The 26,371-nt window shown below is 42.1% G+C and overlaps 1 protein-coding gene across 2 annotated transcripts in view; it reads left to right on the forward strand.

The window, feature by feature from the left end:
* pacrg (PARK2 co-regulated) overlaps window positions 1–26,371 on the forward strand; it is a 123,835-nt gene that overhangs the window by 55,419 nt on the left and 42,045 nt on the right. Inside the window, exons 3-5 of one of the 2 annotated variants that reach the window (XM_069536125.1) lie at window positions 5,732–5,903; window positions 12,308–12,457; window positions 22,299–22,656. In XM_069536125.1, the coding sequence (XP_069392226.1) occupies window positions 5,732–5,903; window positions 12,308–12,457; window positions 22,299–22,345 (369 nt within the window). In that variant the 3' untranslated portion in view covers window positions 22,346–22,656. Of the gene's footprint in view, window positions 1–5,731; window positions 5,904–12,307; window positions 12,458–22,298; window positions 22,657–26,371 lie in introns of those variants that run through there. The other variant, XM_069536124.1, reaches the window with a different exon arrangement.

The raw sequence follows: 26,371 nt of genomic DNA on the forward strand, positions 1-26,371 counted from the left end.
GGATATGGCTAACACCAAATTTGAAAGGTGTCATGCAACCAGAATTCCAGATATGAAATCCAAAATGTCTGAAAAACTGGATCCGCACATTTTCCGGTGTTTGCCCCTTGACATATGAAGAACGTAGAACAGCAAGATTTTCAGACCATTCAGGCAAGAGGTGGCCCTAGGGTATAGCATGGAGGCAGGACATGATGCGTAAATCCGCTGTGGAAGAACACTGTTTTTGTTGAAAGCACATTGACACCAACCGTATCGGACTATATTGCCAAAAGCTCTTACGTCAAGTTGACATCTTAGTCAGCAATGCACCAATTTGTCATCCTGAGATATTTGAATAATTCCAGTTTTGCATCTGTCATGTGTTAGAAACGTCATTAACACGACAATTTGCTGTGAATTTTCTTACTACATTATCCAGGGGGCTGGCAGGAAAGTTCCGGAAAATATCCAACAATTAACTCGGACATTTGCATTCTTACATACAGCCTCCAAAAAACCTCCGGTCTTAGGTGCATGTCTGAAAGCAGCTTCACTAGGTTCCTGACTTCATGACTTCATCATGACAATACATCAAACATTGAAATTTAAATATTTTAACTTAATGTACTTTGTGTCTGGAACTGAATAACTTGCCTGTGTCTCTATCCTGTTTGGTTATTATTTTTCAACATATCTCATCATTCCGGTTGCCAAGTTGTAACAGAATACAAACTGTGTTGTCTGCAGCTGCACAGGATGGAGTTGGAGACGTGTCTATGGAACAGTTTGGCATCCGTTTTATTGAGATGTTTATAATAGGAATATTGTTGTCTAGAGAGTTTATGATGTAGTCATGGAGATTTGAGCTGTTACTTGGATACTGGACACTTTCTTTACCTTTATTCAAAGGCCTTTGCCCGCACAGTAGATATAATTTAGTTTTACTGTACCAGCATACCAGCTGATGCACAATTGTAATGCATCACCATCAAACAATCATTATGTATCACAAACACTCAACAAAGTGCCATTGTTAAACTGCAGCATTCAAATGGAAGGAAGCCATCTGAGCGTCAGAAACAACAAAAAAGACTCTGTCTGCATGACCCACATGTACAGAAATCCTACAACAAAAACTGACAAAATCTGTGTCAACGCTTCTTAACTTGATTATTTACGACAGAGCTTCAATGCACAAATTTACACTTACACATCTTTCACAGATGGGGTTTTAGAAACAGAGAGAGAGAGAGATGCAGTTTTCTCAATGCAACAGTGAAGTTACAGCATGAAGTCAACTTATCGCAGAAAACTCAGGTATTCTGTTGTGATATGCATTCTTATTTTTAGTGCTTGTTGGTTCATGCCTTCCTTGTCCATCCCTAGCAAATCTTGCTTCTGAGAGTAAATATCTTTTAGATGCTCCTACGTGAGTCCCGCTTTCCGGTTCTGCTCTTTTATAATAGATTTTCTGCAAAACTAATGGACGGATGTTTGGCCAGAGTGACTGAGTAGTGGATGACTCATAGTGTGAGTGGCACCAATAGAAGGCCTGTTCTCCTCTTAAAGCTGGAATAAATGACAGCGGCTCATCTGCCAGCTCATCTAAATACAGCAACCTGCGCTTGTGTTAACAGAAAAGCTGAATTCAGGTCAAGCCATTATGGCGTCGTCAAACAGCATCATTGTCAAACAGCTGGCATTCAGCCTGTTTCTTACATGATCTGAGACACGCGCTGCATTAGACAACATAGGTTAGAACCCCAGATCAGATGTAGAGAGTAAGAGCGTAGTTATTGATTCTTAAAGCTATGTCATGTGACATATTTCATAATGAAAAGGAGTTTGGGGTTGTAGTATTCTGTAGAGAGGAAATTGATCTGACAGTTGAGAGATTTGATTGGATGCTCAGTAGAAGCTGCGCTCCAGTGAATATAAAGCTGCAGAAGGATGTGACGCTGTGGAAGCATCTTGACCTCAACCCGCACTTCCCTCGTCCACGTTGTTGGATCGGGGACTGGCGAATGAAGGACAAATGAATAAATTAAACCTAAACCACACTTTTGGAAATATACACACGGTTTTTATCAACAAAACACATGACCTTACTTTGCTTACCCCATGACCAAGCTAAGGGTGGTTTTATATAAAAGGAGGGGTGAGCCATTTGATGTGAACCACATTTGATCACAGCCACCTCAGAATCAGGCTTAAAAACACACACACACACAGACAACCATGCAGTCTCACAAATGTCTTGTCTCAATCCCTCTGTCACTGTCTTGCTGTGGCTGACCAGGGTGCTTGCATGTTGTCCCTGCGTCTGTGCAGATTTTCTCCAGCTTCCTCCCTCAGTAAAAAGTCATGCAGCTTAGGTTAATTGGAAACTCTAAATAAGTGTTGATTTGAGCGTGAATGTTTGTCTCTGTATGTTGGGCCTGTGATGGATTGCAGACATGACCAGGGTGAACTCCGACTCTCACCCAATGTCTGTTGGGATTGACTCCAGCTCCCTTGTGACTCTTAAAGGTGATGGTTCAGATAATGGATGGATGGACAAATGGACTTTCACATGGTATCTTATCCTGCTCTATAGGCTCTCTGGTTATTTTAGATTCGCTTTTTTAGCTTTAATGACTCCCATCACTCTGGCAAACCAGCCGAATAGCTTATCACATGTGAGCATACACAGCGTATATATCAGGTTACACAAAAGCATTTGTACACACAAACATTTAACCACCCACATGTTTTCAAACACACAAAGACACATATATGCACACACACAATCATTCAGCCATTGTGAAAAGTGGGAGCCTGCTGTTTTCACTCCTCTTGGTCTCCGGTGCCTGTCAGGGGCCTCTGATACTGTTTTTTAATGAGGAGACTCTCTCCTCGCACTTGCTCCTAGTCAGGTCTGTTGCTGTGTGTCCAGAGGAGACGCGCGGGTCTGTGTCCCAAGGCTAATTGCTGCTACTTGGCTGATAGTCTTTCTGTGCTCCACTCTCATTGACTCCCCGGACTCCGGGGGGATTTCCCACAGGCACCCAAAGACAAACAAACCTGGGCGGACAATCGATAACGGATGCAAGAGTTACCGCTCGGCGCAGCTGCTGATTAAGATTCTCTGGGAACGGGTACGTGTATGTGTGTATATGGGCTTTATAAGTGTGTGAAGGTGTTTGCTGATTGCCCCTTCTCCTTGGAATCTTCAGTCAGTCCCTAAGTGCTTTATGTGATTTTGATAAAGAGCATGAAAGTTCAGAGGTTTCACATGCAGCAACACCATATTAATATTCCCAGGTAATTATTCCATGAACTTGTATCTGCGTCACAAACCAACAGGTAAGATTGTGAGATCTGAAATTGTACTGAGACACGACTGTGGGATATTGTCAGCAAACCTAATGATTAGAATAGTTTTTATAACCATCTTATTTTTTTTACATAGTTTGACTTTATTGTATTGATAACATGTGATATGATTCTCACTTCAGCCTGATTGTAGTATTTATTTTGTCTGATATGTTTCTCATATTTAATTAAGGGAGATACCTCATGGTTGATGCACTTATTGTAAATCGCTTTGTATAAAAGGGTCAGCTAAATGAAATGTAATGTAATGTGATAAAGATACAAATATGTATATTCAATATATATAAAGAAATGTTGGTATTTTCTTTTCCAAATGAGAAAGACGAGCCATCAATAAGTCAAGCAAGGTATCTCCCTTAAATCTCAAGTTTGTGACTTGCTTTTTTTAACTTTTAACTAGTTTGAGATGCTCAAATCAGACTTAATTGTATTGCCTTTAATGCAAAGTTACAGTACAAGGTGCTCAACAATACATTTGAAAAGGATAGAATAAAACACAACAATAAATAAAGAGATAAAATAAATAAAGTAAAGATAAATGTTTTGAGACAGAGTTACATTTGGTTTTGTGGCCAAAGAAAAAATGAAAAAAGCTGCTTACGACATGACGTGTCTCTGTGTGCCACGGACTATCAAGCAAAGCTGTGCCTCACCCTGTCTGGCCCTCTTCCCCCTCTCTCTGGGCTCGTGTTTGCTTTTGTTCTCATCTCCAGCCCGACTGACTCACAATGATGATCTTGACCAAGCACAGGGAAAGTTCAAGGTTGGCCGGTAAATTGCCTCAAAGCAATCAGCCCTGTGTCTTTGCGCTAACAGTGTGAGCTCTCTGTCTCTGTCGCCATCTCTCCGTCTCTCGTTTGGTCTCTCCTTCTCCATCTCTGTGTTTACCAGGAGGGGGGGTGGGTGCATTGCCATTGGCAGCAGGAGGGGGGAGAGCTGCTTTGAAGTCTTGGCTCTGACCAGCGGCTGGGTGAGGGCTGGGGACTTGAAAGCGTCACTGGCTGGGTGACATTTCAGCACACACCAGCGTGACCTAGCTGTGTGTGTGTGTGAGAGAGAGAGAGAGAGGACAAGAGAGTGTCTCCTCCTCATGGCTTCAGCTGTCCTCAAGGACTGAAGGCTGCTGGGGGCTATTTGCCTCTGCACCAAAGGGATTACGTTTCATTACATGAAAAACAGAATCACCCCCTCAACCTCGAACCATTCACTCAACATTGTAGTGCCACTGGAATGCAGCACCACAGCTGATGTCCCTGTTATGGATACACAGTCAATAACTAGATCCAGTACACGGATATTGCACGAAACACGGCCACGGAACATTTTTGGGTGATTTTCAGATAACACACACGAACACACAGGGCTCAAGGACAGCCTCCTGTGGGTCAACTGCTCTTTCCAGCCCAGTGTGTCTGAGTAGCTTTCCTCTGATGGCTTTACACACATGAAAGACTTCACTTTAATGTGTCACACAGAACCCACACGCTCAGCCACACATCAAAGTCTGCCTGTGGCCTGTAGCCGGCCCAATGTCTTCATCTCCCAGCCGACGGTGTGTGTGTGTGTGTGTGTGTGTGAGTGCCTTTCTGACCGTCCTGTAAACGCTGTAAACAGGTGTTAACATGTCGGCCCACAAGATGCCACATGCCGCTGTGTCATGATCTCCTGAACAGCTGTCCCCCGCCATTGTGTGTGTGTGTGTGTGGTGGGTGTGACTGAATGTTTTCACTGTAAAGGTTATGAATGAGTGCAAGACGAGCTTTAGCCCTGGATTTTGTGCAGAGCCAAGGTCAAGCAAAGACAAAAAGCAAAGATTTAAAGGAGGCATTATGGCAGTAAGGGATTTCTTGGAAATCACATGGAATGTATGTCTGCTATATCACTCACTGTGTGTAAAGGTGTTTACAGACATTTCTGGACTTTGCCTTTCACATATGAAGAACACAGCAGGAGATTGTGAGCGGCACCTGGGTGGAGCTGTAGAATCTCATTGTCTTTTCAAGTTCACATCTTCATAAACACATATACATGTATGTCTCATCCTGAGACAACATGCTCACTTGATTCCTGTGAATCTTACCAACATTTTGGAGATATTTAGGGACATATTTCATGGGTGCTGGCAGGAAAAGGTCAGGAGAATATCCAGAGAAACTGTCCACAAAATGTCAAGAGATCTTCCAGACTTCAGTGCATTTCTGAAAGCAGCTTAAAAGCCTTCCCCTGCTGCTAGAAAATGTCTCCATCAGCAGCTTTATATGTACTGACAAAAAGCACAAGACAGAATCTCTTCCCCCTCTCTTTGTCCATCTCTCTGGATTAAACAAGCAGCTAAAAATACCTTTTTAATGTAAATGTAAATGTCTGTCTTCAGGTGGAGATCGAGAAGCTGGACTATCTTCACTACTTGCCTCTGTTCTTTGACGGCTTATGCGAGACGGCTCATCCATACGAGTTCTTCGCCCGCCAGGGAGTCCATGACATGCTGGAGCACGGAGGCCCCAAGATCCAGCCTGTCATTCCCCAGCTCATCATCCCCATCAAGAGTAAGTCTGGGAAGGTGTCTGCACTCATGGTTTAGCAATCACACACATCACGGCTCCTTTCCCAAGTGGCCCTGTGTGTGTGTGTGTGTGTGTGTGTGTGTGTGTGTGTGTGTGTGTGTGTGTGTGTGTGTGTGTGTGTGTGTTTGTGCGTTGATGCCATTTTACATTCACTGCCACTGAAGAGAAATCGTGATGTTATCTCAACACTTTAAGGGAAAATAGGAGCGAAGATGCAAATTGTGCTTTTGAAATATGCAGTAATGTGATAGTTTTTTTTTTTTCAGTATTGAAATATGTTGTATAATCCTCCAGAATCATTAGTACAATTTTAAGCAGTTAAGATACAGCAACTATTTAATTCACTTTGGCAGCAGGATGGCTCTACTCTCTTATTAATTTGAATTTATTCTGCAAACCCCTCCGTAAGTAAACATTGTTATTTCATGAGTGATTGACAGTCAATTAATCTGCTCAGTTACACTTTAATTGCCGCCCCCATAAATATCTTTGCATGTCATTATTACATTATTCACTATTTTGATGACAGCATCATTACATTTTGATTTGTGTTTGCTGACAAATCCCAAGACCAGACGACATTCCCAGTTGCTGATGGTGTAACTAGCTGCATATTTAAATAAATTAGAATAGCACACACAGGTTGGGGGCACAAATGTAGTAAAGCTGGTGAAAAACCAGATCTTAACATGAAGTATCACAAATACTGAACTTTTTTTTCTTTAAAGGTCCAGTGTGTAAGAAAGAGAGGGTGAGGTGAGGGGTGTTCAGCTGCAACATGCAATTTCAACACTTGATATCACAAAATTCTACACACTGTACCTTTAAATCAAAAAAGCTTTAAAATACTTGAAAAATAAATACACAAAAAATAACAATAAATCATTAATTATTTAAATAACATTAATAGCATCTTCATCGATATTGAAAATGTAATAATACATTTTTGAATAATTACACAAAATGGCACTTTCAAAGCACTCTCAGGCAACGTTGCAGGGGAGTGTAACTGAAATAGAATGACATGCTTCGCCAGGAATAGACTCACCTGTCTTACACGCTGGTGCTACAACAGATTCTAACATTACCATACGAGCTGTCCTGTGACAAGTCCTAATTTGGTTTCTCAGTCATACTGTTCCTATTATTACATTAACCCTCAGGGCGAAGCGTCCTTGCTTTCGTGTTTGCCGGAAGAGGGCAGCTCTAAAAGCATGCCTGATAATCTGCCATGAATGCGTTGACGTGCCACATTTAACTATGTCATCGAGTTGTGCCTCCTTACCTTTTCCGCACTGATACTTTTACACACACACACACTCACACAACTTGGCAGATGGAGGTGGGCGGAAAGGTCACATCGCAGTGGGAAGTGTTGGACGACTTCAAAAATAGACATAAGAATTTACGGTAATGCGGATGGGAAAGGTTTCTTGTGTGGTGGACACCAGGGGGATCAAGGTACAGGGAAGTTGGAAGATTTTGTTGGAAGATTTCTACACACATGTGGTGACACACAGTCACACACACACACACACACACACACACGCTGCCTTTTGTGTGGTGCAGCTGCCAAGTCGAGTGTCAGTTTCAAAGTGGGAGCCTTTAAGTGGCGCCCAGTGAGCCTGAGACAGTGTTTAAGTCATGGACAGTTGGCTAGTCGTGTGTGTGTTTCGTGTTTGTGTGTGTGTGTGTGTGTGTTGGACGTATGTGGAGGCAGAGAGGCGTGACGGCCAACACTAGGCAGGGCTGTTGGAGACACAGAGACACAGTGACGGACTGACCCTGGCACAGTCTGTCACCGCCCCATGTATGGCACTGAGTCACACAGCAAGGTCTTCACCACACAGTTTATAACACATCTAGTTTTTACTGGTTTTTGTTTAGTTGTTGACTTTCTTATCTAGATTTTTAAGAAATGATTCAGTAAAAGAAAAATGTATTGACAACATTAATATTCCCATGTCAATCCCATGCTTTACCAGTGCAATGTGTTGTGTTGCAGTTTATTGAGGGGAATTCAGTTGGTTGCAGTCTCTGACGTCACAGCTAGATGTTATTAAATCCTACTCTCTGGTCCTTTAAATATTTGGATGGCCTCACATGTATTTTAGCCTTTATCAAGAGGCACCCACTTCACACACGACTAGACATTACACAGAGAGTGTCTGGGCCACTCGCTAACTTTAGGCTTTAATTTACAAACTCAAACCTCTCAGCAGTTTTGGTCATTTGCCTTCGGGAGGCCAGACCAAAGGTGATGGTTATGCTCCCCATGAAAACACACACTTCTCACTGATAATGGAATTTTAAATGGCCTGCTCCTTATTAACTTTTTGGTTTATTAAAAATCAGGCCTGTTTCACCGTCCAAGAGGCAAAGCCGCCAGTCCGTGTCTCTGTTGCAGATTAATTACTTTTCTATGGAGCACGGAAGAAGAAGGGATGATAGAAAAGTGGAAGAAAGTAAAATGCCGTCTGCAGTTTAAAATGGCAAGATATATATTTTTCTCCTCTGACGTTAATACATCTTCAATGTGGCTGGCAGGCTCTTATCTGCAGAGCGACTGAGTCATGTCAGGCCCTGGTGAATTTTGATGATGACTGCAGGTCACCCAATGAGAATACACAATGAAGAAGGCTCTGTCTGACATTATACTTGAACACTGTGTCCTCACTGACTTAAACGCTGAACTGTTTCCCGTACTGTATATTAGGATCCCATCACATCAGAGAGACTCTAGGTGAAAACAACATGTGAGGATAAAAGATGCTTGAAAAGATCTGGATTTAATGTTTATGTTCTGTTATTGTAAATTAAATTAAATTGTTAAATTCTATCCCGATGTTTGTATGTGTTGAAATAAAGGAAGAAGAATAGTACATTGTAGTAGTTCTGACATAAACGTTAAATCAAGATGGACAACTTGGCTTCACTTTGTCCCATTTTTCAGAAATTAAGCCAAAATGTCATCTTGTGCCGCCATCTTGTGCTTTTGACGTTATTTGGAGCCAGAGTTTGTGCAGCAGTGATCGAAGGATGGAGCTGCAGTATCAAGGTCCCACCAATACATGTGCTCGGCCAATCGCGAGTCAGTCTCAGCTGTCAATCATCACATTTCTTCCCAATTATATAGAATCAAATAACTATAAAAAAAAACACATTTACTGGTAAAACATGATCATACTATGGTGTAATAAAAAATATTTATTTAATGTGGACTTTGACTTTTTAGTTTGATCCTTGTCCCAATTACTAACATGGAGGAAGGTGGGTTTATGACAATATTGCAGCCAGCCACAAGGGGGCAATTGAGATGATTTGGCTTCACATTGGGAGCTGTCATGGTGTCCATCTTTATATACAACTTATGTGTTCTAATAAATTCTAAACGGTTTTTTTCCCCCCTGTGTTGAAAATGATCACTGCAACAATAATAACAATAATAGTAAAACTACTAATAGTAATAAAAGCTGAGTGTGCAGAATGAGTATAGCTGAATGAAATATTGGCATTTTGTTACAGAGCGGAAACAGAAAGATTCAGGATCATGGTGACTTAAAAAGGAAGGGTAAACTGTTACTGAAATGCTGTGGTCTGGGTTTTTCTGTTGTCTTTAAATAGGGAGGAGGATTCCGTGCCATGTCTCCTCTGAGCCTCGGTTGATTGGCATAACATTTGCTCAGCTTTGAGCCAAAATGAGAAATTCATTACAAGGAGATCCTCAGTCACGCCTCTGGAAGGGAACATCTTCTTCTGATCTGAAAAGTATATTTATACTCCGAGCGAGAACAATTCACTGCTAAAATCTCCAGATGTGTCTCCCTGCCTCTGACATTTCACAGGAAATACAATACAAGGTCACCATTATTTTATTTTCACACTGAATATGAAGCAGGTCTTAGGATGAATAAAGGATTGCTTTATTCAGATTTGTCTCAACACAGTTTTTTATACCAGCATTAATACATCAGGTCCTCAGCTACCTTCTCCCCCTCTCTTTTAATTTCTCTCTTTTCTTTTTTCTTCAGCCAGGAGAGAGTGCCAATGAATAATTGAACAGTCTCGCAGTCCAAATGTCACCACAGGGAAAATTGTTTGCGCTGGCTGGTAATTAGAATTTCATTGTTTGTTATGTAGGTTTGAAATTCCTGTCATTCCACATTCCACCTTATCTCGGTGATGGCAGATATCGCCGCACTTGTCTGACTGCGGAGACACTGGGGGAGAGATGGAGAGATGGCACGAAGCACAATGCATTCGCTCATTCAGCATCATCTGGCCCTCTCTATAGGCCTCACCCACATACCCTTACACCGTCACTGACACGGACAAAGACACGTCTATAGGCGAAGCTCTAGTATGCTCAAATGGACACAAAACAATGGAGCTGCTTCAGTTTGCCATTTTCTCTCATTTATAAACCAAATAAAATCCTACCATACATACCACCTTAAATGTAACTGTTTTATTCCTTTCACCTGTCAGCTTCCTGTTCACAGAGCCTCATGCACAAGAATGAAAGGGTTAGTCGTTATGTGGATGTCACAGTTGACGTACACGATGACTAAGCATAACCACATCTCAAGAGTCTTCTGCGTATAACTTCATATTTCACTACTACCACTTCTGCTGCCATGTTCACCACTGCCTGCACTTATGGCTGAAGCTGACATTTAGTCTGACTGCCTCTAATGTGTTTGTATATGTGCTGTAATTTGTGTACACGTCTGTGATTGTGTGTGTGTGTGTATGTGCGCGTTTGTGACGCGTGTTTCCTATTTGCATATGAGCCGTTTTAACACAGGCGGAGGGGGGGGTGCATTATGCTGTTCACTGAACGCTCAAACTGTCACACGATATTTTAGTGGTTAGCGCTCCCTTTTCTTCTCTGTCTTCTCAGTCAGTTTGATACTAGTGGTCGCGATGGGAATGGTAGAGACGTCATCACGAGTAAGACTGATAAGTAATCAATGTATTAATTGATTTTATTGATGGATTTGTAAAGAACAGAATATATCTGAGCGCTTTCATTAGCATAACACACACTATATCTGCAGCGATTGCACTGATGTCTGTCGACTTTTCTGTGAATTCATTTTTTGAGCAGCCTCACTTCAGCGTTGCTTGTTAAACAATTTGATTACCCCTAAGCTTTGTCATCATCAACACATTTCATGAGTTTGTTATTATTGTAGTCTTGTTTGATGTGTCGGTCGGCTGCCATTTGTCCTGTGACAGCTCCATCCCTCTTGCAAAGTCAGGTGTCGGGACAGAATGAGACAAAACAACAATTGAAAGAGGGAGAGAGAGCATTGAATTTATGTTTGCAACATCTACATACATTTATATTTCTCAAATACCAACATAAAACCTAGTGCAACAGTGTCTGTAATATGTATTTGTTTTTTTGTCGTTTTCTAGTGTCGTTTGTCAGATAAAACATTTGATCTACCCATCTTTTTGATTTCAGGCAATTTGTTTTTTTCAGTTTTTACTTCCCAAGCTCGTGGTGTCTCTGCCCACTCACACACTCTAGCTGCCTCCTTTGCTTTGACTGTGTTTTGAAATGCTGTTTTCTTTTTGTGCTTTTCATTTTTTGTTGTATGCGCTTACTTGCAAAATGGATGCTGTGACGCCATTACAATTTTCTTTTTGTGCGAGTAGGCATCAAATGACAGTTTAAGGTTTCCTAAAGCGAAATAGCTTTTCTCTGTTTTTCTTAAAAGGAGTGTGCTGTTTCAGACTGACAACCTGCACAAAGGGAATTACCAGCACTCACACCCCCGAAAAACTACAATATGCGTAAAGAACTAGAAAAAATATGTCACTCTTAGTTGCTAATCACGGCTATTTTCTGAGCCTTTGCCCTCTGTCTGTCATGTCACTTTATCGCTTTCTGACATTTTGTCTTTTGTTATTTTTCCTACCTTTCCTCTCTCTCTCTCTTTCTGTATTTGTCTCTCTTGATCTCTGTAGCCCTCCGTCTCTCCCACCATCATTCCTTTTTGTTCTCTCTATCAGTGGGAGATGGAGTTAAGTGCAGCTGTAGGCCAAATAGCCCAGTGATTGGCTCTCACTTACCCCTGCCTCCCCAGTGCATTTGAAATCACTGATTGCAGACAAGCCAGTCTAAATCAAAGCCCAGCTATATAAAGGAAATGGTTTCAAGGGAAAGGGAGTGCGTGTCCGTGTGTTAAGATTTATGTGTATTTTAGCTGTGTGTCTTCTAAACACATTGCATGTACGATATGGTTGCAGACTCTAGAATTGCTCTTCATTTACTGTACCTCCAAGCTTCAGCCTGAGCAAACAGACTGTAAATCCAGTTTACATCCTATAACTACAAGTTTAAAACCTCACTGACAGTGTTGTTTCACCTCCAGACGCCCTGAACACGAGGAACCGCCAGGTGATCTGCACCACGCTCAAAGTCCTGCAGCATCTGGTGATGTCTGCAGACATGGTGGGAGAGGCCCTGGTTCCGTACTACCGACAGATCCTCCCCATTCTCAACATCTTCAAGAGCGTGAACAGTGAGTTACAGACTTTCAAATGGTTGGAGTGTGAATACAGGGACAGATGGTGTGTCAGCATGACGTGACTCTGTCCTCGTGCGAGCTCGTCCCTTTGTGTTATAAATCATTTTTGTGCTAGTACTGCCACTGTGTCAGTGAAGTGAGGGACAAGCACGCATTCACTAGGCTGTGAAAGGCAGTGATAGATATTGGCATGTCATTTGTACCCTGTGTTGTTGCTGTGGTTTGTACCAGGGGAACCCACAGAGCTGCTCAGTTCTGGAAAATACAATGCTTAAGTTTTACGTCTCTTTTGGTTTCACAACGATCAGTCAGAATGCATCCTGTTTTCTACCTATTCTTTTCTCTGCATGGGCCTGTCCAAGAAAACGTCCCCTCCACTTAAAGATCCATTGGACAGACTTTGTCCTTTCTGCTGTCTGTCAGGCCGCATTGTGCCGAGATGTTGAGGAAAATACTTTGTCCTTGCTCTCTCTGAAAGCCCCCACCTGGGTGGACCTGGGGGAGATTAGCCTCAGATAGACTGGGCTCTTTGTGTGGCTGCGTCAAAGCACTTAGCATGGTGTGACATGATGTGGGCCCGTTCAAGGTTTAGAGGCACAACAGAACCCAAACACCGGTCACCACAATCAGTAAGAAGTGGAGAGTGACATTGTCAATCAGTCACTTAAACACAGGCTTTACCGTGAGAAAACACAAGGCTTTAGTCTTATAATCAATATCCAATTTGAATCTCTTGTCTATTTAATTCGCTTACATTATCTGTTACTATTTGCTCATGTCTAAAAAAGGAAGAAGGGAGCTAAAAGAGATAGCAGGGAAAGACAAAGGATGGAAAAGAAAAGCCTGCCTTATTAGCAAATCTCCTCTCTAAATTAGCTGTCAAATAAATCCCCTAAACCGTTTTGAAGCGTGAGTTTCTCTACTGTGGCGCAGGCTCAGCAGTTGGCTGGTGAACACTACCGGGAATAGTTTTATCTCTGCGTGGTAGCTACTGTGCCGGCCTGTCTACCTGCCTGCCTGCATGTGTGTGTCCTCCACTGGCGAGCATCGATTAAACCTGAGCCAACCTCTCACCTGGCAGACGTCCCTGTTATTGACCTCTCACAGAGAGACCACTCTGGGCCAGAGAGGGGAGCACACATTTGCCAAAGCACAGGACTCGATCTGCTTAACAAGCGTGATGCTTCCGTTCAGCAATTTAAAGGCATCCAGTAGAGTTTCTATCTTTTTAAAGTTTAGTTAAAGGAGCCATTATTAGCCATTCAGTTTGTCTTCCTGTGTGGGAGGTTTCTGGGTATATAAAAGATCTGCAAAGTTAGAAACCCCAAATTCCATCAGAGCTCTTCTACCCACAGACCATGCAGCTCTTTCAACTCCAGAAACACCTCGTCAGTAATCATGCAGATACTGTCATGTGATATCACCCGGGGGGGGGGGGGGGGTCTTAAAGAGACCGGAGCTAAAACCAAGCATTTCAGACAGAGGCTGAAAAGAGGTGCTACAGCAATGGACGGTGTGAGGAGAGGGATGTGTTCTCTGAGCATTGAAGCATGGAAACATATATATCAACTAATAACCTAAATTAAAATGATGAAGGTGATTATGAACACAATATGTCTCCTTGAAACTATCTCTAACAAGATGGTGATAAATCATCAACCTGCTAAACAACATATTGCACCGGAATAGCATGGGATTGATAACATTTTACTTCAATAAGAAATACATTTTAGATCCTTTCTAGAAATCAAAGTCAACAAATAAAAACTATTGTATTTCAAATTTAAATTCCTGGATATGAGCATAATATGTCTCCTATAATGCTGAATGATAGAGAGACAAAGTTTAACCAAGGTACACAAGTATGTATATAAATTCAGGAATAGATAGATGGATTGATGGACAGACAGAAGTAATCTTTCCTAATGTTATTATTTCTCCATCTGGAGCCTTAGTGTTAGATGAGCTGTCAATTTATGTCCTGCACCACCCACTGTGCTCACACATAAAGACTGAGAATAGATGCTTCTCTTTTAGGGACCGAACACTGTAAACCAGAGCTCCTTTAAAACGCAAATATTTTCGGGCTGCTGTTCTCGCACACACTGTCTCCCTCTGTCTCTTCTGTTTTATGTGACTTGTTTATATCAATATCAAAGCTTTCATTGAAGCCCATTTATTTTCTAATATTACTTGTATACACCTCCAGAACCAATCCCACGCTCAGTCAGTTGTCTCAACAGGAGCCAGTGTGCTGCCTGTAGCTGACAGACAAGATCATTGTGTTTTATGCACTTGGAGAAACAGGGAATTGTCTTGCAGTGTGTGGTAACATCTCCTACTGGCTCTCCCACACTGTAACTCACAGAGCTTGCATGGCATCCCTCTTATCTCCTGAGCCACAACAGGGCCACTGTCCAGTACATGCCAAGTTTGTGTCTGTGTGTGTGTCTACATTTGTGTACATCTGTCATGAATAGATCTGTTGTGTCCTGACTTGTATGCAGCTGTTGGATTCAGTATCGATGAAGGCCCCAGCATTCTGTCTCTTTCTCTCCACTCACTGTTGTTCAGGTCTGCCAGCCTTGGGCGCATAATGCTCGACCAGATGTCTACTGCAGGCTCACATACACACGCAAGCACACATATCACACACTGTCCCAGCCGAGGCTGCACAACCTGACTCTGTCCCTGTCTCCCTAGCTGTTTGAGCTGTGAATCAATAGGCTGACAGCCACTGCTGTAGGGTCAGAGCTACAGTTAGATATCACCAGCATCTCATCATGGGACAGATCCCCTAGGCTGTGTTCACACACTCCTGCTGTGTCGCTCCCACTCGGAGACAGGGTTGCGACCTGTTAAATTGGTCTGTATACAGGCCTTATCTGAGCCATGTTTCCCGGGTCAGCGCTGGGACTTAACAGCCATCTCCAAAACGGACCCCTGGGTGTCCTTTCACTCAGACAGAGCTCTGGACCTCTGACCAGTAGAGCGCTCTCATGCTGCAGCTTCTCTGGGACACAGGCCCCTGAAGAAAGAGTGGTTCCATTGTTCAGTGAGAAAAATACAAAAATATCTGTTCACCTTTAAGCAGCCATTTTTCCCGATGACAGAGTAATGTGTCATTTTGAAGTGCGCAGTAATGAGCAATCACATAGTATCAGCGTCCTTGATGTCCCCCGTGCCGCCTGAATCAGCTCTTTCAGCTTTTGTTTGCTTTGTGCCTTTTGCCAATCAGCTGTGTGTGTGTGTGTGTACATGTGTTTACGTGTGTGTGAGAGACAATGCTGAGGATAGTGTAAGAATTCCTCCGATGTGATTTGCACGGCTCTCTTGTTTGCTTGGTGTGATGAATCTTATCCCTAATGAAATGCAACAACGTTCCTTATGAGGCAGAGATGTGCTCCCTCATCCAGCAAATTCCTGTTCTCAGCTCGACAGAAGGAAGGAACTCATCTACTGTACGTTATCCGAGGAAGAGAGAGGGAGACAGAGACTTTGTGGAATTTTTCAAGGCAGAAAACACAGAAAATATTCTGTAGACTTCAGTAGGGATCTAATGGGGGCCAACACTGAACTGATTTAGTGCGAAGACATGAGCGACCACACATCGTAAACAAAAGATGGACAACACATCTCCACGTCCTCTTACTATCCAGAAATGAAGCCAAAACATCCTGAATTCGAACCATACCATCTTGCTCTGATGATGTAATTTGGTCCCACTAATACACACATGTCAATCATGATGTTTCACCCTGTTTTTATAGAATCAAATAACTGATTAAAACCAAACCTGAACACTTGGACATACATCAGTGTGATAAGAACAAATCAAATGACAGAAACAATCTACTGAGAGATTAGTTTGTTCTATGTCCCATATGCTAACTTGGAGGAGGTGGGGTTTATGACTTACACTGCAGCCAACCACCAGTGGCTATCGAGACATTTTGGCTTCACTTTTGGGGAGTCTATGTGAACGACCCGCATCAAACACACATTCTTCTGTGTTTCCACTATCAGGTACATTCCTTCAGTTATGCTGGTACTTTAAGTAGAAGTGAATGAATTCTACATAGTGACATATTTCCAAATTACTTTTAGGGTTAAAAAAAAGGGTCCGACATTAAACCCCTTAACTAACAACTACATCAAAAATAATAGTAATACAAATCTTGCTGTGGTTTACTGGCAACCTAGATGGTGATACAATATGTCTGATACGGTTGTGCTGTCGGTACACAACACCCAGTGTTCAATACACTATGAACAGTCTCAAAACACAATTAGCTGAAAAAGGATTTGGTTGCAAAACATTTTTAGCGTCACTATTTAAAGGAGAAGCCAGGTGAAGCATAAATGGACAAGGACAATATAAGGAGGTGTTTTTCATGACATGTTCTGCTGCTACATGACTGTACAGTGTGTGTGGATGTTGTTGATGTTTGCCTGGAAGGCTCCTCTAGTATTAATTCCAAACTGCAGAGCAGCATTGTTGTTGTTGTCCAGAAGATTTTCTCCGCTTTTTTCCATGAGGTGTGGGTCTATAAACTCCTATTCATCACTGACAAAACCTCTCTTTCACACACATACATACACTCATATATACAGTATATCACACACACACACATACACAGACAGACACACACTGTGCTGATCTGGTTCATTTGGCCTCCTTTATCTTCATGCTAGGAATGTGGCCAGCTATGATAAGGTCTCACCCACAAGCATTGCTGAGCACACACACACACACACACACACACACACACACACACACACACACACACACACACACACACACACACACACACAAAACCAGAGGTTGCGATAGTGGCTCTCTGTCTTCTGTGCCTCGGCGAGTGGTGAGGTTTTTGTGTTGGTGACAGATGAAGTGCTGTGGCCGGCCTCTCTGTCTTCCCCCTGTGGGCCTGGTTTATTTGTGCATCACATGATGACACACACATGCACACACACATTGCTCACGCTGGACGTCTTTATGAATATTGTGCGGATCAGTAACAGCCCATGCTGATAGCTGGAATGGAAATAAACAGGAAGAGCTGGCTGACCTGGTAACCTCTGTCAGACGGAAGGACAGTGAGGAACAAGGAGGCAAGGACACTCGATCAACCATGCAGCAAAATCATGTACATGTTACTGCAAGGTTTGAAATGGTTATCATAAAGACACGCACACACACACACAGGCAAATCAAATCAAATCCAAAGCATTTTCTCCTCGTCTCAGTTTAATCTGACAGAAGGCCAAGCGTATGCCAGTGTACTCAGCCACCTGTGCTGTTGTCCACAGTACAACATAATGCTCCTGCTTTTTGCCAGAATGCTGCACTGTTGCATAAACGTATGATATTGAAGTTAATTCCTGGGGATTTCCATTCACAAACATTTGCTTTATTTAATGACCTTTTGCTTCTGCCATTGTGATAAATTAATTCACTGCCATGCTTTCACTGTGTACATAGCGACACAACGGAGGGGACCATGCTCCCCACCCAGACCCACCCACTCCACACACTTACAAACACACACACAAAAACCTGTGGCCCCCATGTAATCCATCATCCTCACAGACACACAGAGCCCCTTGTCCCTGCGGACGACAGAACACACACCTCATCGCCTGCCCCCGTCTCCTCTTCCATGCACCTCTCTCCAATAGGAGATATCTATCTATCAAGCAATCACAGTCTGCCAAGACCCCTCTGCCATTAAAGTACAAGAGTAGGAGAAACGGAGAGAGAGATGGAAGGAAAGATAGCATGAGTGAGTGAGAGATGAAATCCAGGTAATGCAGAGCTCGTCTGTTCTTACCTGTTCTACCGTTAGCATGCTTCACAGCACATAATGACTTTTTTTTCTCCTCTCCTGAAGCTTAAGAAAAGACAGTTGAGGGAAATAGAGGAAATATATTTTTATATTAATGCGGCCCCCCTCCTCCTCCACCTTCTCCTCCCCAACTCCCCTATCTCTCTCCTCACTCACGTACTCCTTCCGCCTACGGATATGCCCACCTGCCTCTGTTAATTTCTATTGTCAGCAGGTCTGACGCAGAGCAGCCAATCAGGTGTGAGCGTGAGCCCCTGGGCCTGCAGTCACTCTGCGGCTCCAATTTAAAGGTCAGCTGATAAGCCGCCAGATTCATGCATAAACGGGGCTGCTCTGCAGGCAGACAGACAGATCGGTCCAAGAAAACACACACACACACAAACTGAAAAGATATACACACCATCCACTTGGTCTGAGACTGACCCTCTCAAACTTTTTACTTTGCAGTCTGTGATGGACACATTTCATTTTTAAGTTTTCCAGCTGGAACATATTTGTGTCTCTATTGTTCCCTCAGGTTAGATAATGTACTTTTAAAATTTGCCAGAGAGAGGCCCCTCAGTAAGAGCTTTGCTTTGTGTTTGTTGATTCATTCATTAATTCGTACATAGTGCCTTCTGCAATGTGAAACACTTAGGGGAATTATGGGATCCACTCTTTAAATGGCACAGATCCTTAAAGCTGGCAGTGTTCAAAATTAAATAGAATTTGGCGTCTTTGCACAGTTTGCAGCTTTAACAAAGCACCACTTCGATTGCTGTAGTGCGTGGAGGCTGGCCAGCAGTGCTTCAATCCTCCTCCCACCCCACAGTATGATTTAATTGCTTCATTTCTGGTTATATCCCAGGCTGTATATAATGATGGTGACGCTTCTCCTCTTCCTCCCATTGTACAAAAATGAAGCCAAAATATCCCTGATATGGACGCCACCATCTTATGCTTGTGAAATCATGTAGAGTCGGGGTCAGTAGTGAAAGTATCCTGGAGCCATGGTAGCCAGGTCCCGCCAATACTCCTGCTTGACCAATCGTCACTCTCAGCTGTCTGTCCTAGCTTTGTGAAGTTTATGTTGAATAAAATGTGAAGTGAATGTTGGTTTTGTTTTAATTTGGCATCTTCAAAACAAAAGCACAACATGTATGAGCAAAGTGAGAAAGGAAGTGCTGATGAATGCATCAGGTGTCAGCTGAAAAGACCATGTACTGTTTAAGGAATAAGAAAGAAAGAAAACGCATAAAGCATAGAAATGACAATTTCTAATATATTTTTCCACTTTCAAATAATTGATATAAATGAAATGTATTAGAAACTCACTTGATCTATGTCATATGTAATAAGAACAATTCAAAATGACAGTAAACATATTTTGCAAAGTAGTTGGACCATGTCCTTTCTGCTAACATGGAGCAGGCGCATTTTCGACCTACACTGCAGCCAGTCACCAAGATGATTTGACTTCACTATTGGGGAGCTGTCAGGTCGACTGTTTTTATGTCCAGTTTATGGATTTAGGGCCCCTGCATGTCAGAAGGCACAAATGCAATGTTTGGTGTTTGCTGTGTAACATGGTCATTTGTATTTGAGAGTTTAGAGAGCTCCAGGTGGTTACAAATAACATTAAACTTTCTTCTCAGAGAGTCGCAGGTGGCTAATGCTTCTTCAAAATGGAAAGAGGTAGAAAATGTGTCCTCTTCGGCTTAATAACCAGTCAACATGATTCCACTTACCTCTGGGTCCTGTGCACACATTTGTACACTACTCATATTAGCCTAAACCTTGCCTCATTGAGCTCAGTCAATCCCAATCATGGAAGGTCATTGATGGACTAGAAGTAAGGTAAAGTAAGACAGCTTCTAAGTAAATGTTGAACATTTCAGTCTCATCTTACCCGAAGAAAAAAATCTATATTTTTGTCTAGTTTCAATCAAGGATGAGCATTTTAGTTAAACTACTATCAAATAAGATTTTATCCTACACTGGTTGTAACAATTAAGTCCGAAAAGGTGCAACAACCTTAACAAATCCAATGCGATCTGATTCTTGTAATATGAGTCGATCAGAGACTAACCAGAAAAAAGACTCTTCACAACCTAAACGAAGCCCTGAAATAAATCTTACCCTCATAATCTTGTGACAGAAAGGTTTTTATTTTTGTGCTGTGTGTGGTTGTGTTATGCAGTAAGTGTTTCTAATAGCTTGTAAATTACCATCTAAATACATTTGTGAGGAAAACATTTTGAACCAATTCACAAACAAAACAAGGAAAGAACCAGGAAGCTACAATAACTTCTGGTATCAGATTTTAATTCAAGAGTAAAACAATTTTCTGCATTACTCAGTGTGCATTATGTTTGTCAAGTTGTGTGTGCTGAGTCGTCATCTTCAAGCTTCACCGTTGTGAAATGCTAATAGATACACCACTGCCTTTAGTAGTGTGCTGAATATGGCGTTACAGGTCACAGGTCTCCTCAGTGTCTGTTTGGTGCACCTTCAGGTGTCTCCTCAGGTTTGTGCTTCTCAGTGATCTTTGAGCCGCAGGGATTCTCCCCTAAGACTTGAATTTGAGATAGTTCAAAATGTCACCCTGTTTTGGTTACTGTCATGTTCTTTCTCCTTCACTGTATGTGGTCTGATCTCCTACAGTGCATAGCGAGGTCCATTGTCACATTCTCCACTGTCTGTTATTTAGTCTGTAGATAGATTTAAACATTATTTTTTTAATTTTTCCATTAAACTAGGTGGAAGGATGCTGTATGTGTCAGGGAAGAACACATTCATATTTTTGTGGGAATTCTGAGCAGGAGGCAGATCCAGTTTGTTATGGTTTTCGCTTTCTTTAAAGCTCCAGTGTGTAAGATTTAGGTGAAAGGATCTATTGGCAGAAATTTAATGTAGAATAATCCCAATGATGTTTTCACTAGTTCGTTTCATCTAAATTTTATGAATTGTAGTTTTCTTTACCATAGAAAGGCCCTTTATATTTAAATACTTTATATTTACATCAAGGGGACCCTCTCTACGGAGGCCGCCATGTTTTTTACAATAGTCCAGACTGGACAAACTAAACACATTATGAGTTTTTATGACAACTGAAGCTACCACAGGTTCTTTTTCATGTTTGGAAGGAGAGGGTGAGGTGAGGGGTGTTCAGCTGCAACATAAAATGTCAACACTCAATATCACAACATTCTACACACTGAACCTTCAACATTAAGAGGTGTTTTCAACATTTACATAATTTCCCCAGGAAATTATTCATGGATCTTGATGAAAATAATCAGGCCCATTTAGGGAATTGATATCTATATTTGTGAAATTTGGTGCAGGATTGTTGGGCCTATGTTGAGCAATCGACTGAGTGCCATTCTAGTTGTATTATTTTTTTACATTTTTGTCATTTTATCATTGTCTCACTTTAGTCATTAGGAAAAAAGAAGTCATTGCCAAACATATTTCGTCATCATTTTCATTAACCAAATTAACATGAACCAGTCATCCTCAATCTCAGCGGGGCTCCTCCTTACATTCCCTCTAATCCAAGAGGCTCTCAATTACCTAATTGGATGAGTTATGAGGGTCCTTTTCCTCTCTCTGTTCCCTCCCCTTTTCAATGAGATTAACACACTCTGTAATTAATGAATTTGGGGCACTTTGAAACGATTTTGTAGGATTGTCCAGGCTCTGGGGGCCTGACATGTGCAACACAATTATCGAGTTGTCGAAATTAGACAATAGAGTAAGATGAATAGTGTGAACATTATCTGTGTTTGCAGAAGACAGGTGATCCTTCCAGTGTGATCATAGATCAGGATGATGGAGCTGCTTTGTTGCTTTTTCCTCCAGTGGAAAAAGCATGGCTGTATGTGCAGGGGGTGGCCATTGCCAAAGAGTGACTATTTTTTGATGTTATTTTATGTCTTTTGAGTTGCTTTATGAGTCTGTGTCCTTGTGTGTTTGCCTTTGTGTGTGTCACAACTTCCTGGTAGTGAGCGGGCAGCTCCTCCGCAGGCTCTCACCACATCATCGTGTTTGACATCTCCGCGGGCATCCGGCGACAGACTGCTGGTGTGTGTGCAGACGTTTGTCCAGCCCGCTTTGGATCAACATTCGCACCCGGCGCCAGGTTCGCCTGTCAAATTTCATAAACGGCCACACCTTCGCAAACAGGCCCGCTGCTTGCAAGTGGGGGGAAGAAGGCACAGTTTCTCTAAACAAATACCAAATAGCATTTCTACGGCTTCGCTAACTTATTGTCCCAGGCAAGGACACACATAATAAACAAGTGAAATAAAAATACATTTTTATTACCAGTGTCAGGATACAGTCCTGCTTCCGAGTGCATGTAAAATGTGGAATGCAGAAATGTAAGTGCACTGAAGATAACAGAAAAATAAAAACAGTGACATTAGCAATTTGTTTTGTTAATATATATTAAAACATTTATTCCAACAGATAAATCTCTGACTCTTTCTTAGCTGTAAAACTGCATTTTCACAAACAAAAAAATATGAATGTGCAGTTCTCTGGTTATTATTTGGGAATCACTCAAGATTTTCATGTGAAACTTCAGCCAGTCATTGTCAGTCATCAACACCTGTCATTTCTGGGGTCTGTCTCCTATCTGTCTGTGTCTTTAGAGACCCACCCCCTATTTACTGCCCCTCCTCAGCACGTTTCTGGTAACCTTATCGCCTCCACTCTCATGCAGACATGCCAGCATGCGCCAGTCACAGTCCTCACTTCCACTAATGGATGTAATTGAAGCCCATTCTAACATACTAATGCACGCTACTTCTGAAGAACCCCCCTAAACAACCTGAACAATAAACCCAGGTTGTCCTATCTAAGTCTTGTCCCACATCCAGACAACACTTCTCAGCAGGCTCCTGTCTCTGATGTGTCCATCTGGCTCCATGGCTCATATTCCCCCAGCCATCACAAAATATGAGAATGGAGGAGTGTATCACCAGAGTGTAGCACAAAACGTGATATCCATTGTTTGATGAAGACTCACAAAGAATGATTGCTACTGTTATAAGAAATTGATTTAGTGGTTCCTGTTGTAATCCTACCATTCATTTAGTTTAAAGACTAAATTATGCCACTGTCAAATTAAAGGAAAACTAAAGCTTGAAAGTGTTTTTAACAGTCACCTTGTGGCTTGAGTGCCATTCTTGTTCTTAATTTATTCATCCTGCTTATATTTATTCTTCCCTGATGTGTTTGACACACGTTAAAAGCTGTCCAACCTCTGTCAGAATTAGGGGCTAATCACACACCCTTTTAACCCACCTCTCCTCTCTCCCTCTATCCCTCATCTCTGCTCGTCCTCACCTGGTTGAGAGCACGTTGACCCTACAAAGTAAAGGTATTTTCAGCCACATCAGTATTGCAGAGAATTATTTGTTATCTTTAATTTTAAGACTTAATTGCACATGAAATAATTAGATGCAGTTTGTTTTACTTGGTTTTTTATTCACTCTGCTGTTCTGAATTAGGACATTACCTGATGAGCTTGACGTTAATGCCGTCTTGTCTTATAGCAATAGGGTATTTTATTGTCTGTGTGTGTGTGTGTGTGTGTGTGTGTGTGTGTGTGTGTGTGTGTGTGTGTGTGTGTGTGTGTGTGTGTGTGCACACATGCAGCAAATGAAAGCCAATCCTCTAAACCAGATGTTACCTCATTATCTTCGACCACCCACTAGTAAGAGAAGGGATTGGGGTCATAGAGAAGAAAGACTTGCATGTTTTACCAGACAGTCGGACAGAGATGCTCAGCGGCCTGAAGGCGAACAACCAGAAAAAAACAGATAAACATTATTATTTAACATTACCTATTTCGTCTTGTCCCCTCATTGTCTACAGCAGAGCAATGTTTTTGCAAGACACTTATATCTCTCTTCCTCATTAACCCTCTGCTCCTGAGGTTATTTCTTGTGGCAGCAAGTTCTTTTCTCCATAAAAGCTATAGCATATTTGATAAGAGCCAAGTCACCTGTAAGCTTCACAATGTGGTGTTGAAACACTGCAGGACAAAAGTGACAAATCTCTGAAATGTATGACAGAACACGACCTGATTCCACTACATTCAAAACCAGTGAAATCAAAACAAATGCACCTCATGAATGTGTTTGCATGCAAGCTGCCTATGAATGGTGTGCTCAGAAACCAAAGAAGCCACTTGCAATATTTATCTGCCAAAAAAATGTGCTTCAAGCACTTACGCTTTTTTCACCGCAGCAACATTGCAAATGGTTAAAATTCATTTAATAAAAAAAAGATTAATATTTAAATAGGCTTCTGGCAATGCACAGCATTATAATTTTGAACGCACATTGTTTGCATAATTAATTCTTTGCAGCTTCATCTGTAAATAATATTGTTAACACACAAGTCGCCGGGGCATAGAGGACCATGACCAGGAACTCTGTGTGTGTGTGTGTGTGTGTGTGTGTGTGTGTGTGTGTGTGTGTGTGTGTCTGTGGTAGGGTGAACAGTCACTGCTGTGCAAACACTGAGAAAATTCCCACAGTACTGTCGTATTTACTCTTAGGATCTGTTCTGTCACACACACACACATCGTCCAGGCCCTTCAATGTCAATTGAGGGGATATATACATCAATATGTCCGCTTCACACCATCATGTGTAAGGTAGAGTATGCCTGCTAGGATTTACTGGAGATCATATTCTATAGGTTATTTCTTGCTCGTCTCTGAAACGCTCTCAGGTTGCGGATGACCTCAAACCTTAGTTCAGAACATCCTCATCTATCCAGCTGAACTATGGTGAGCGGCAGATTCTACTGTGATAGTTGTTATGAAAATATTTGTAATTCATCTCAAAGAAGTGAAAAGAAAAAATCAATCAGAGCTCATTCAGTATTCTGAGTACAAACATCCCTTAATGTAAGTAATAATAGTACATGTCTAAATAATAAGCTGCAGGTTAGTTGTTTCTTTGTGAGTTTCCACGTCCATCTTGCAGATTATGCAAGAAAAACCATAACATAAACAAAACTCTAAGGATGTTCAACGTCTTCTGTGCTGGTTTATGCACACATGTTCTTCCTGTTATTTTTTACTGTTGTTGATTCCAGCACAGGCCAGAGCCTAAACGCTACATCCTGCAACAAAAGCCATGTCATTTCTTCTGTCGAGCCTCTAACCAATGTTTTGTACATGATCTCTCATCCTCTGTGTTTGCATCCACTCCTCCTGCTCCACTGTTTTCTTATATTATTCACCTTTTTTTCCCCCCATGTGGCTAGAACTGTAAATTTTTTCTCAATGTAGCTTGTGCGCTGAAAGCCTTGGCCTCTTTGTTCTCTACAGCGGGCCACCCATAATGCCGTTCTAGTGTCGAGCTCGGTGAGATGAATAATTCACCCAGCAAAATTTGGCAGCTCTTGTAATATCCTGACCCTTCAGCTCCCCTGCACGCCTGGGACACTTTACACGCTCCCAAAGGAGACGCACCCATGATTCTCCTCCTTTCCTCTCACCTCACCTCGGCTCCTCTCCTCTCCGCCACCTCCCCCCATCAAATATTTAGTTGCTGTGAATAGAGAGGTGAACATCCCCGACTCCCCCATGGCTTTCACTCACTGTCTCACCTCATCTCTCTCTCATACGCTACATGCCCTGCCGTTCCTCTCAGCCCTCTCTTTATGCACAGAGGCAACAAGGGGGATGGAATGAGGCGATGAGCGGCTGAAACATTTAGGTGTCTACACCCGCCCCCTCGAGTTACCTTGTCAAACACACTGAAATCTCTCCAACGTGCTGGAGAGAGAGCTGTAACGATGGCCTGCAACTGTCTAGTTTAAAATCTGTCCGAGATAAATGCTTTTGTGGCTCATAATGCCGCAATACCAGACTCATCTTTTCCCTTTATTGTTTGTAATGATAACCATGCCAGTCATTGGCCTGCAGACACCATCAGGATGCAGACAGACATAGCCTCATATTTTCCCTGCCGTTTCTCTCTGAAAGACACACAAAGGCAGAAATATGAGACACTCTCTCTTTGTGTTGTGTTTTGTGTGTGTCAGAGTTCTG

The sequence above is a fragment of the Paralichthys olivaceus genome, chromosome 12, assembly GCF_024713975.1.
Source record: "Paralichthys olivaceus isolate ysfri-2021 chromosome 12, ASM2471397v2, whole genome shotgun sequence".
Classification (NCBI taxonomy): Eukaryota; Metazoa; Chordata; class Actinopteri; order Pleuronectiformes; family Paralichthyidae; genus Paralichthys; species Paralichthys olivaceus.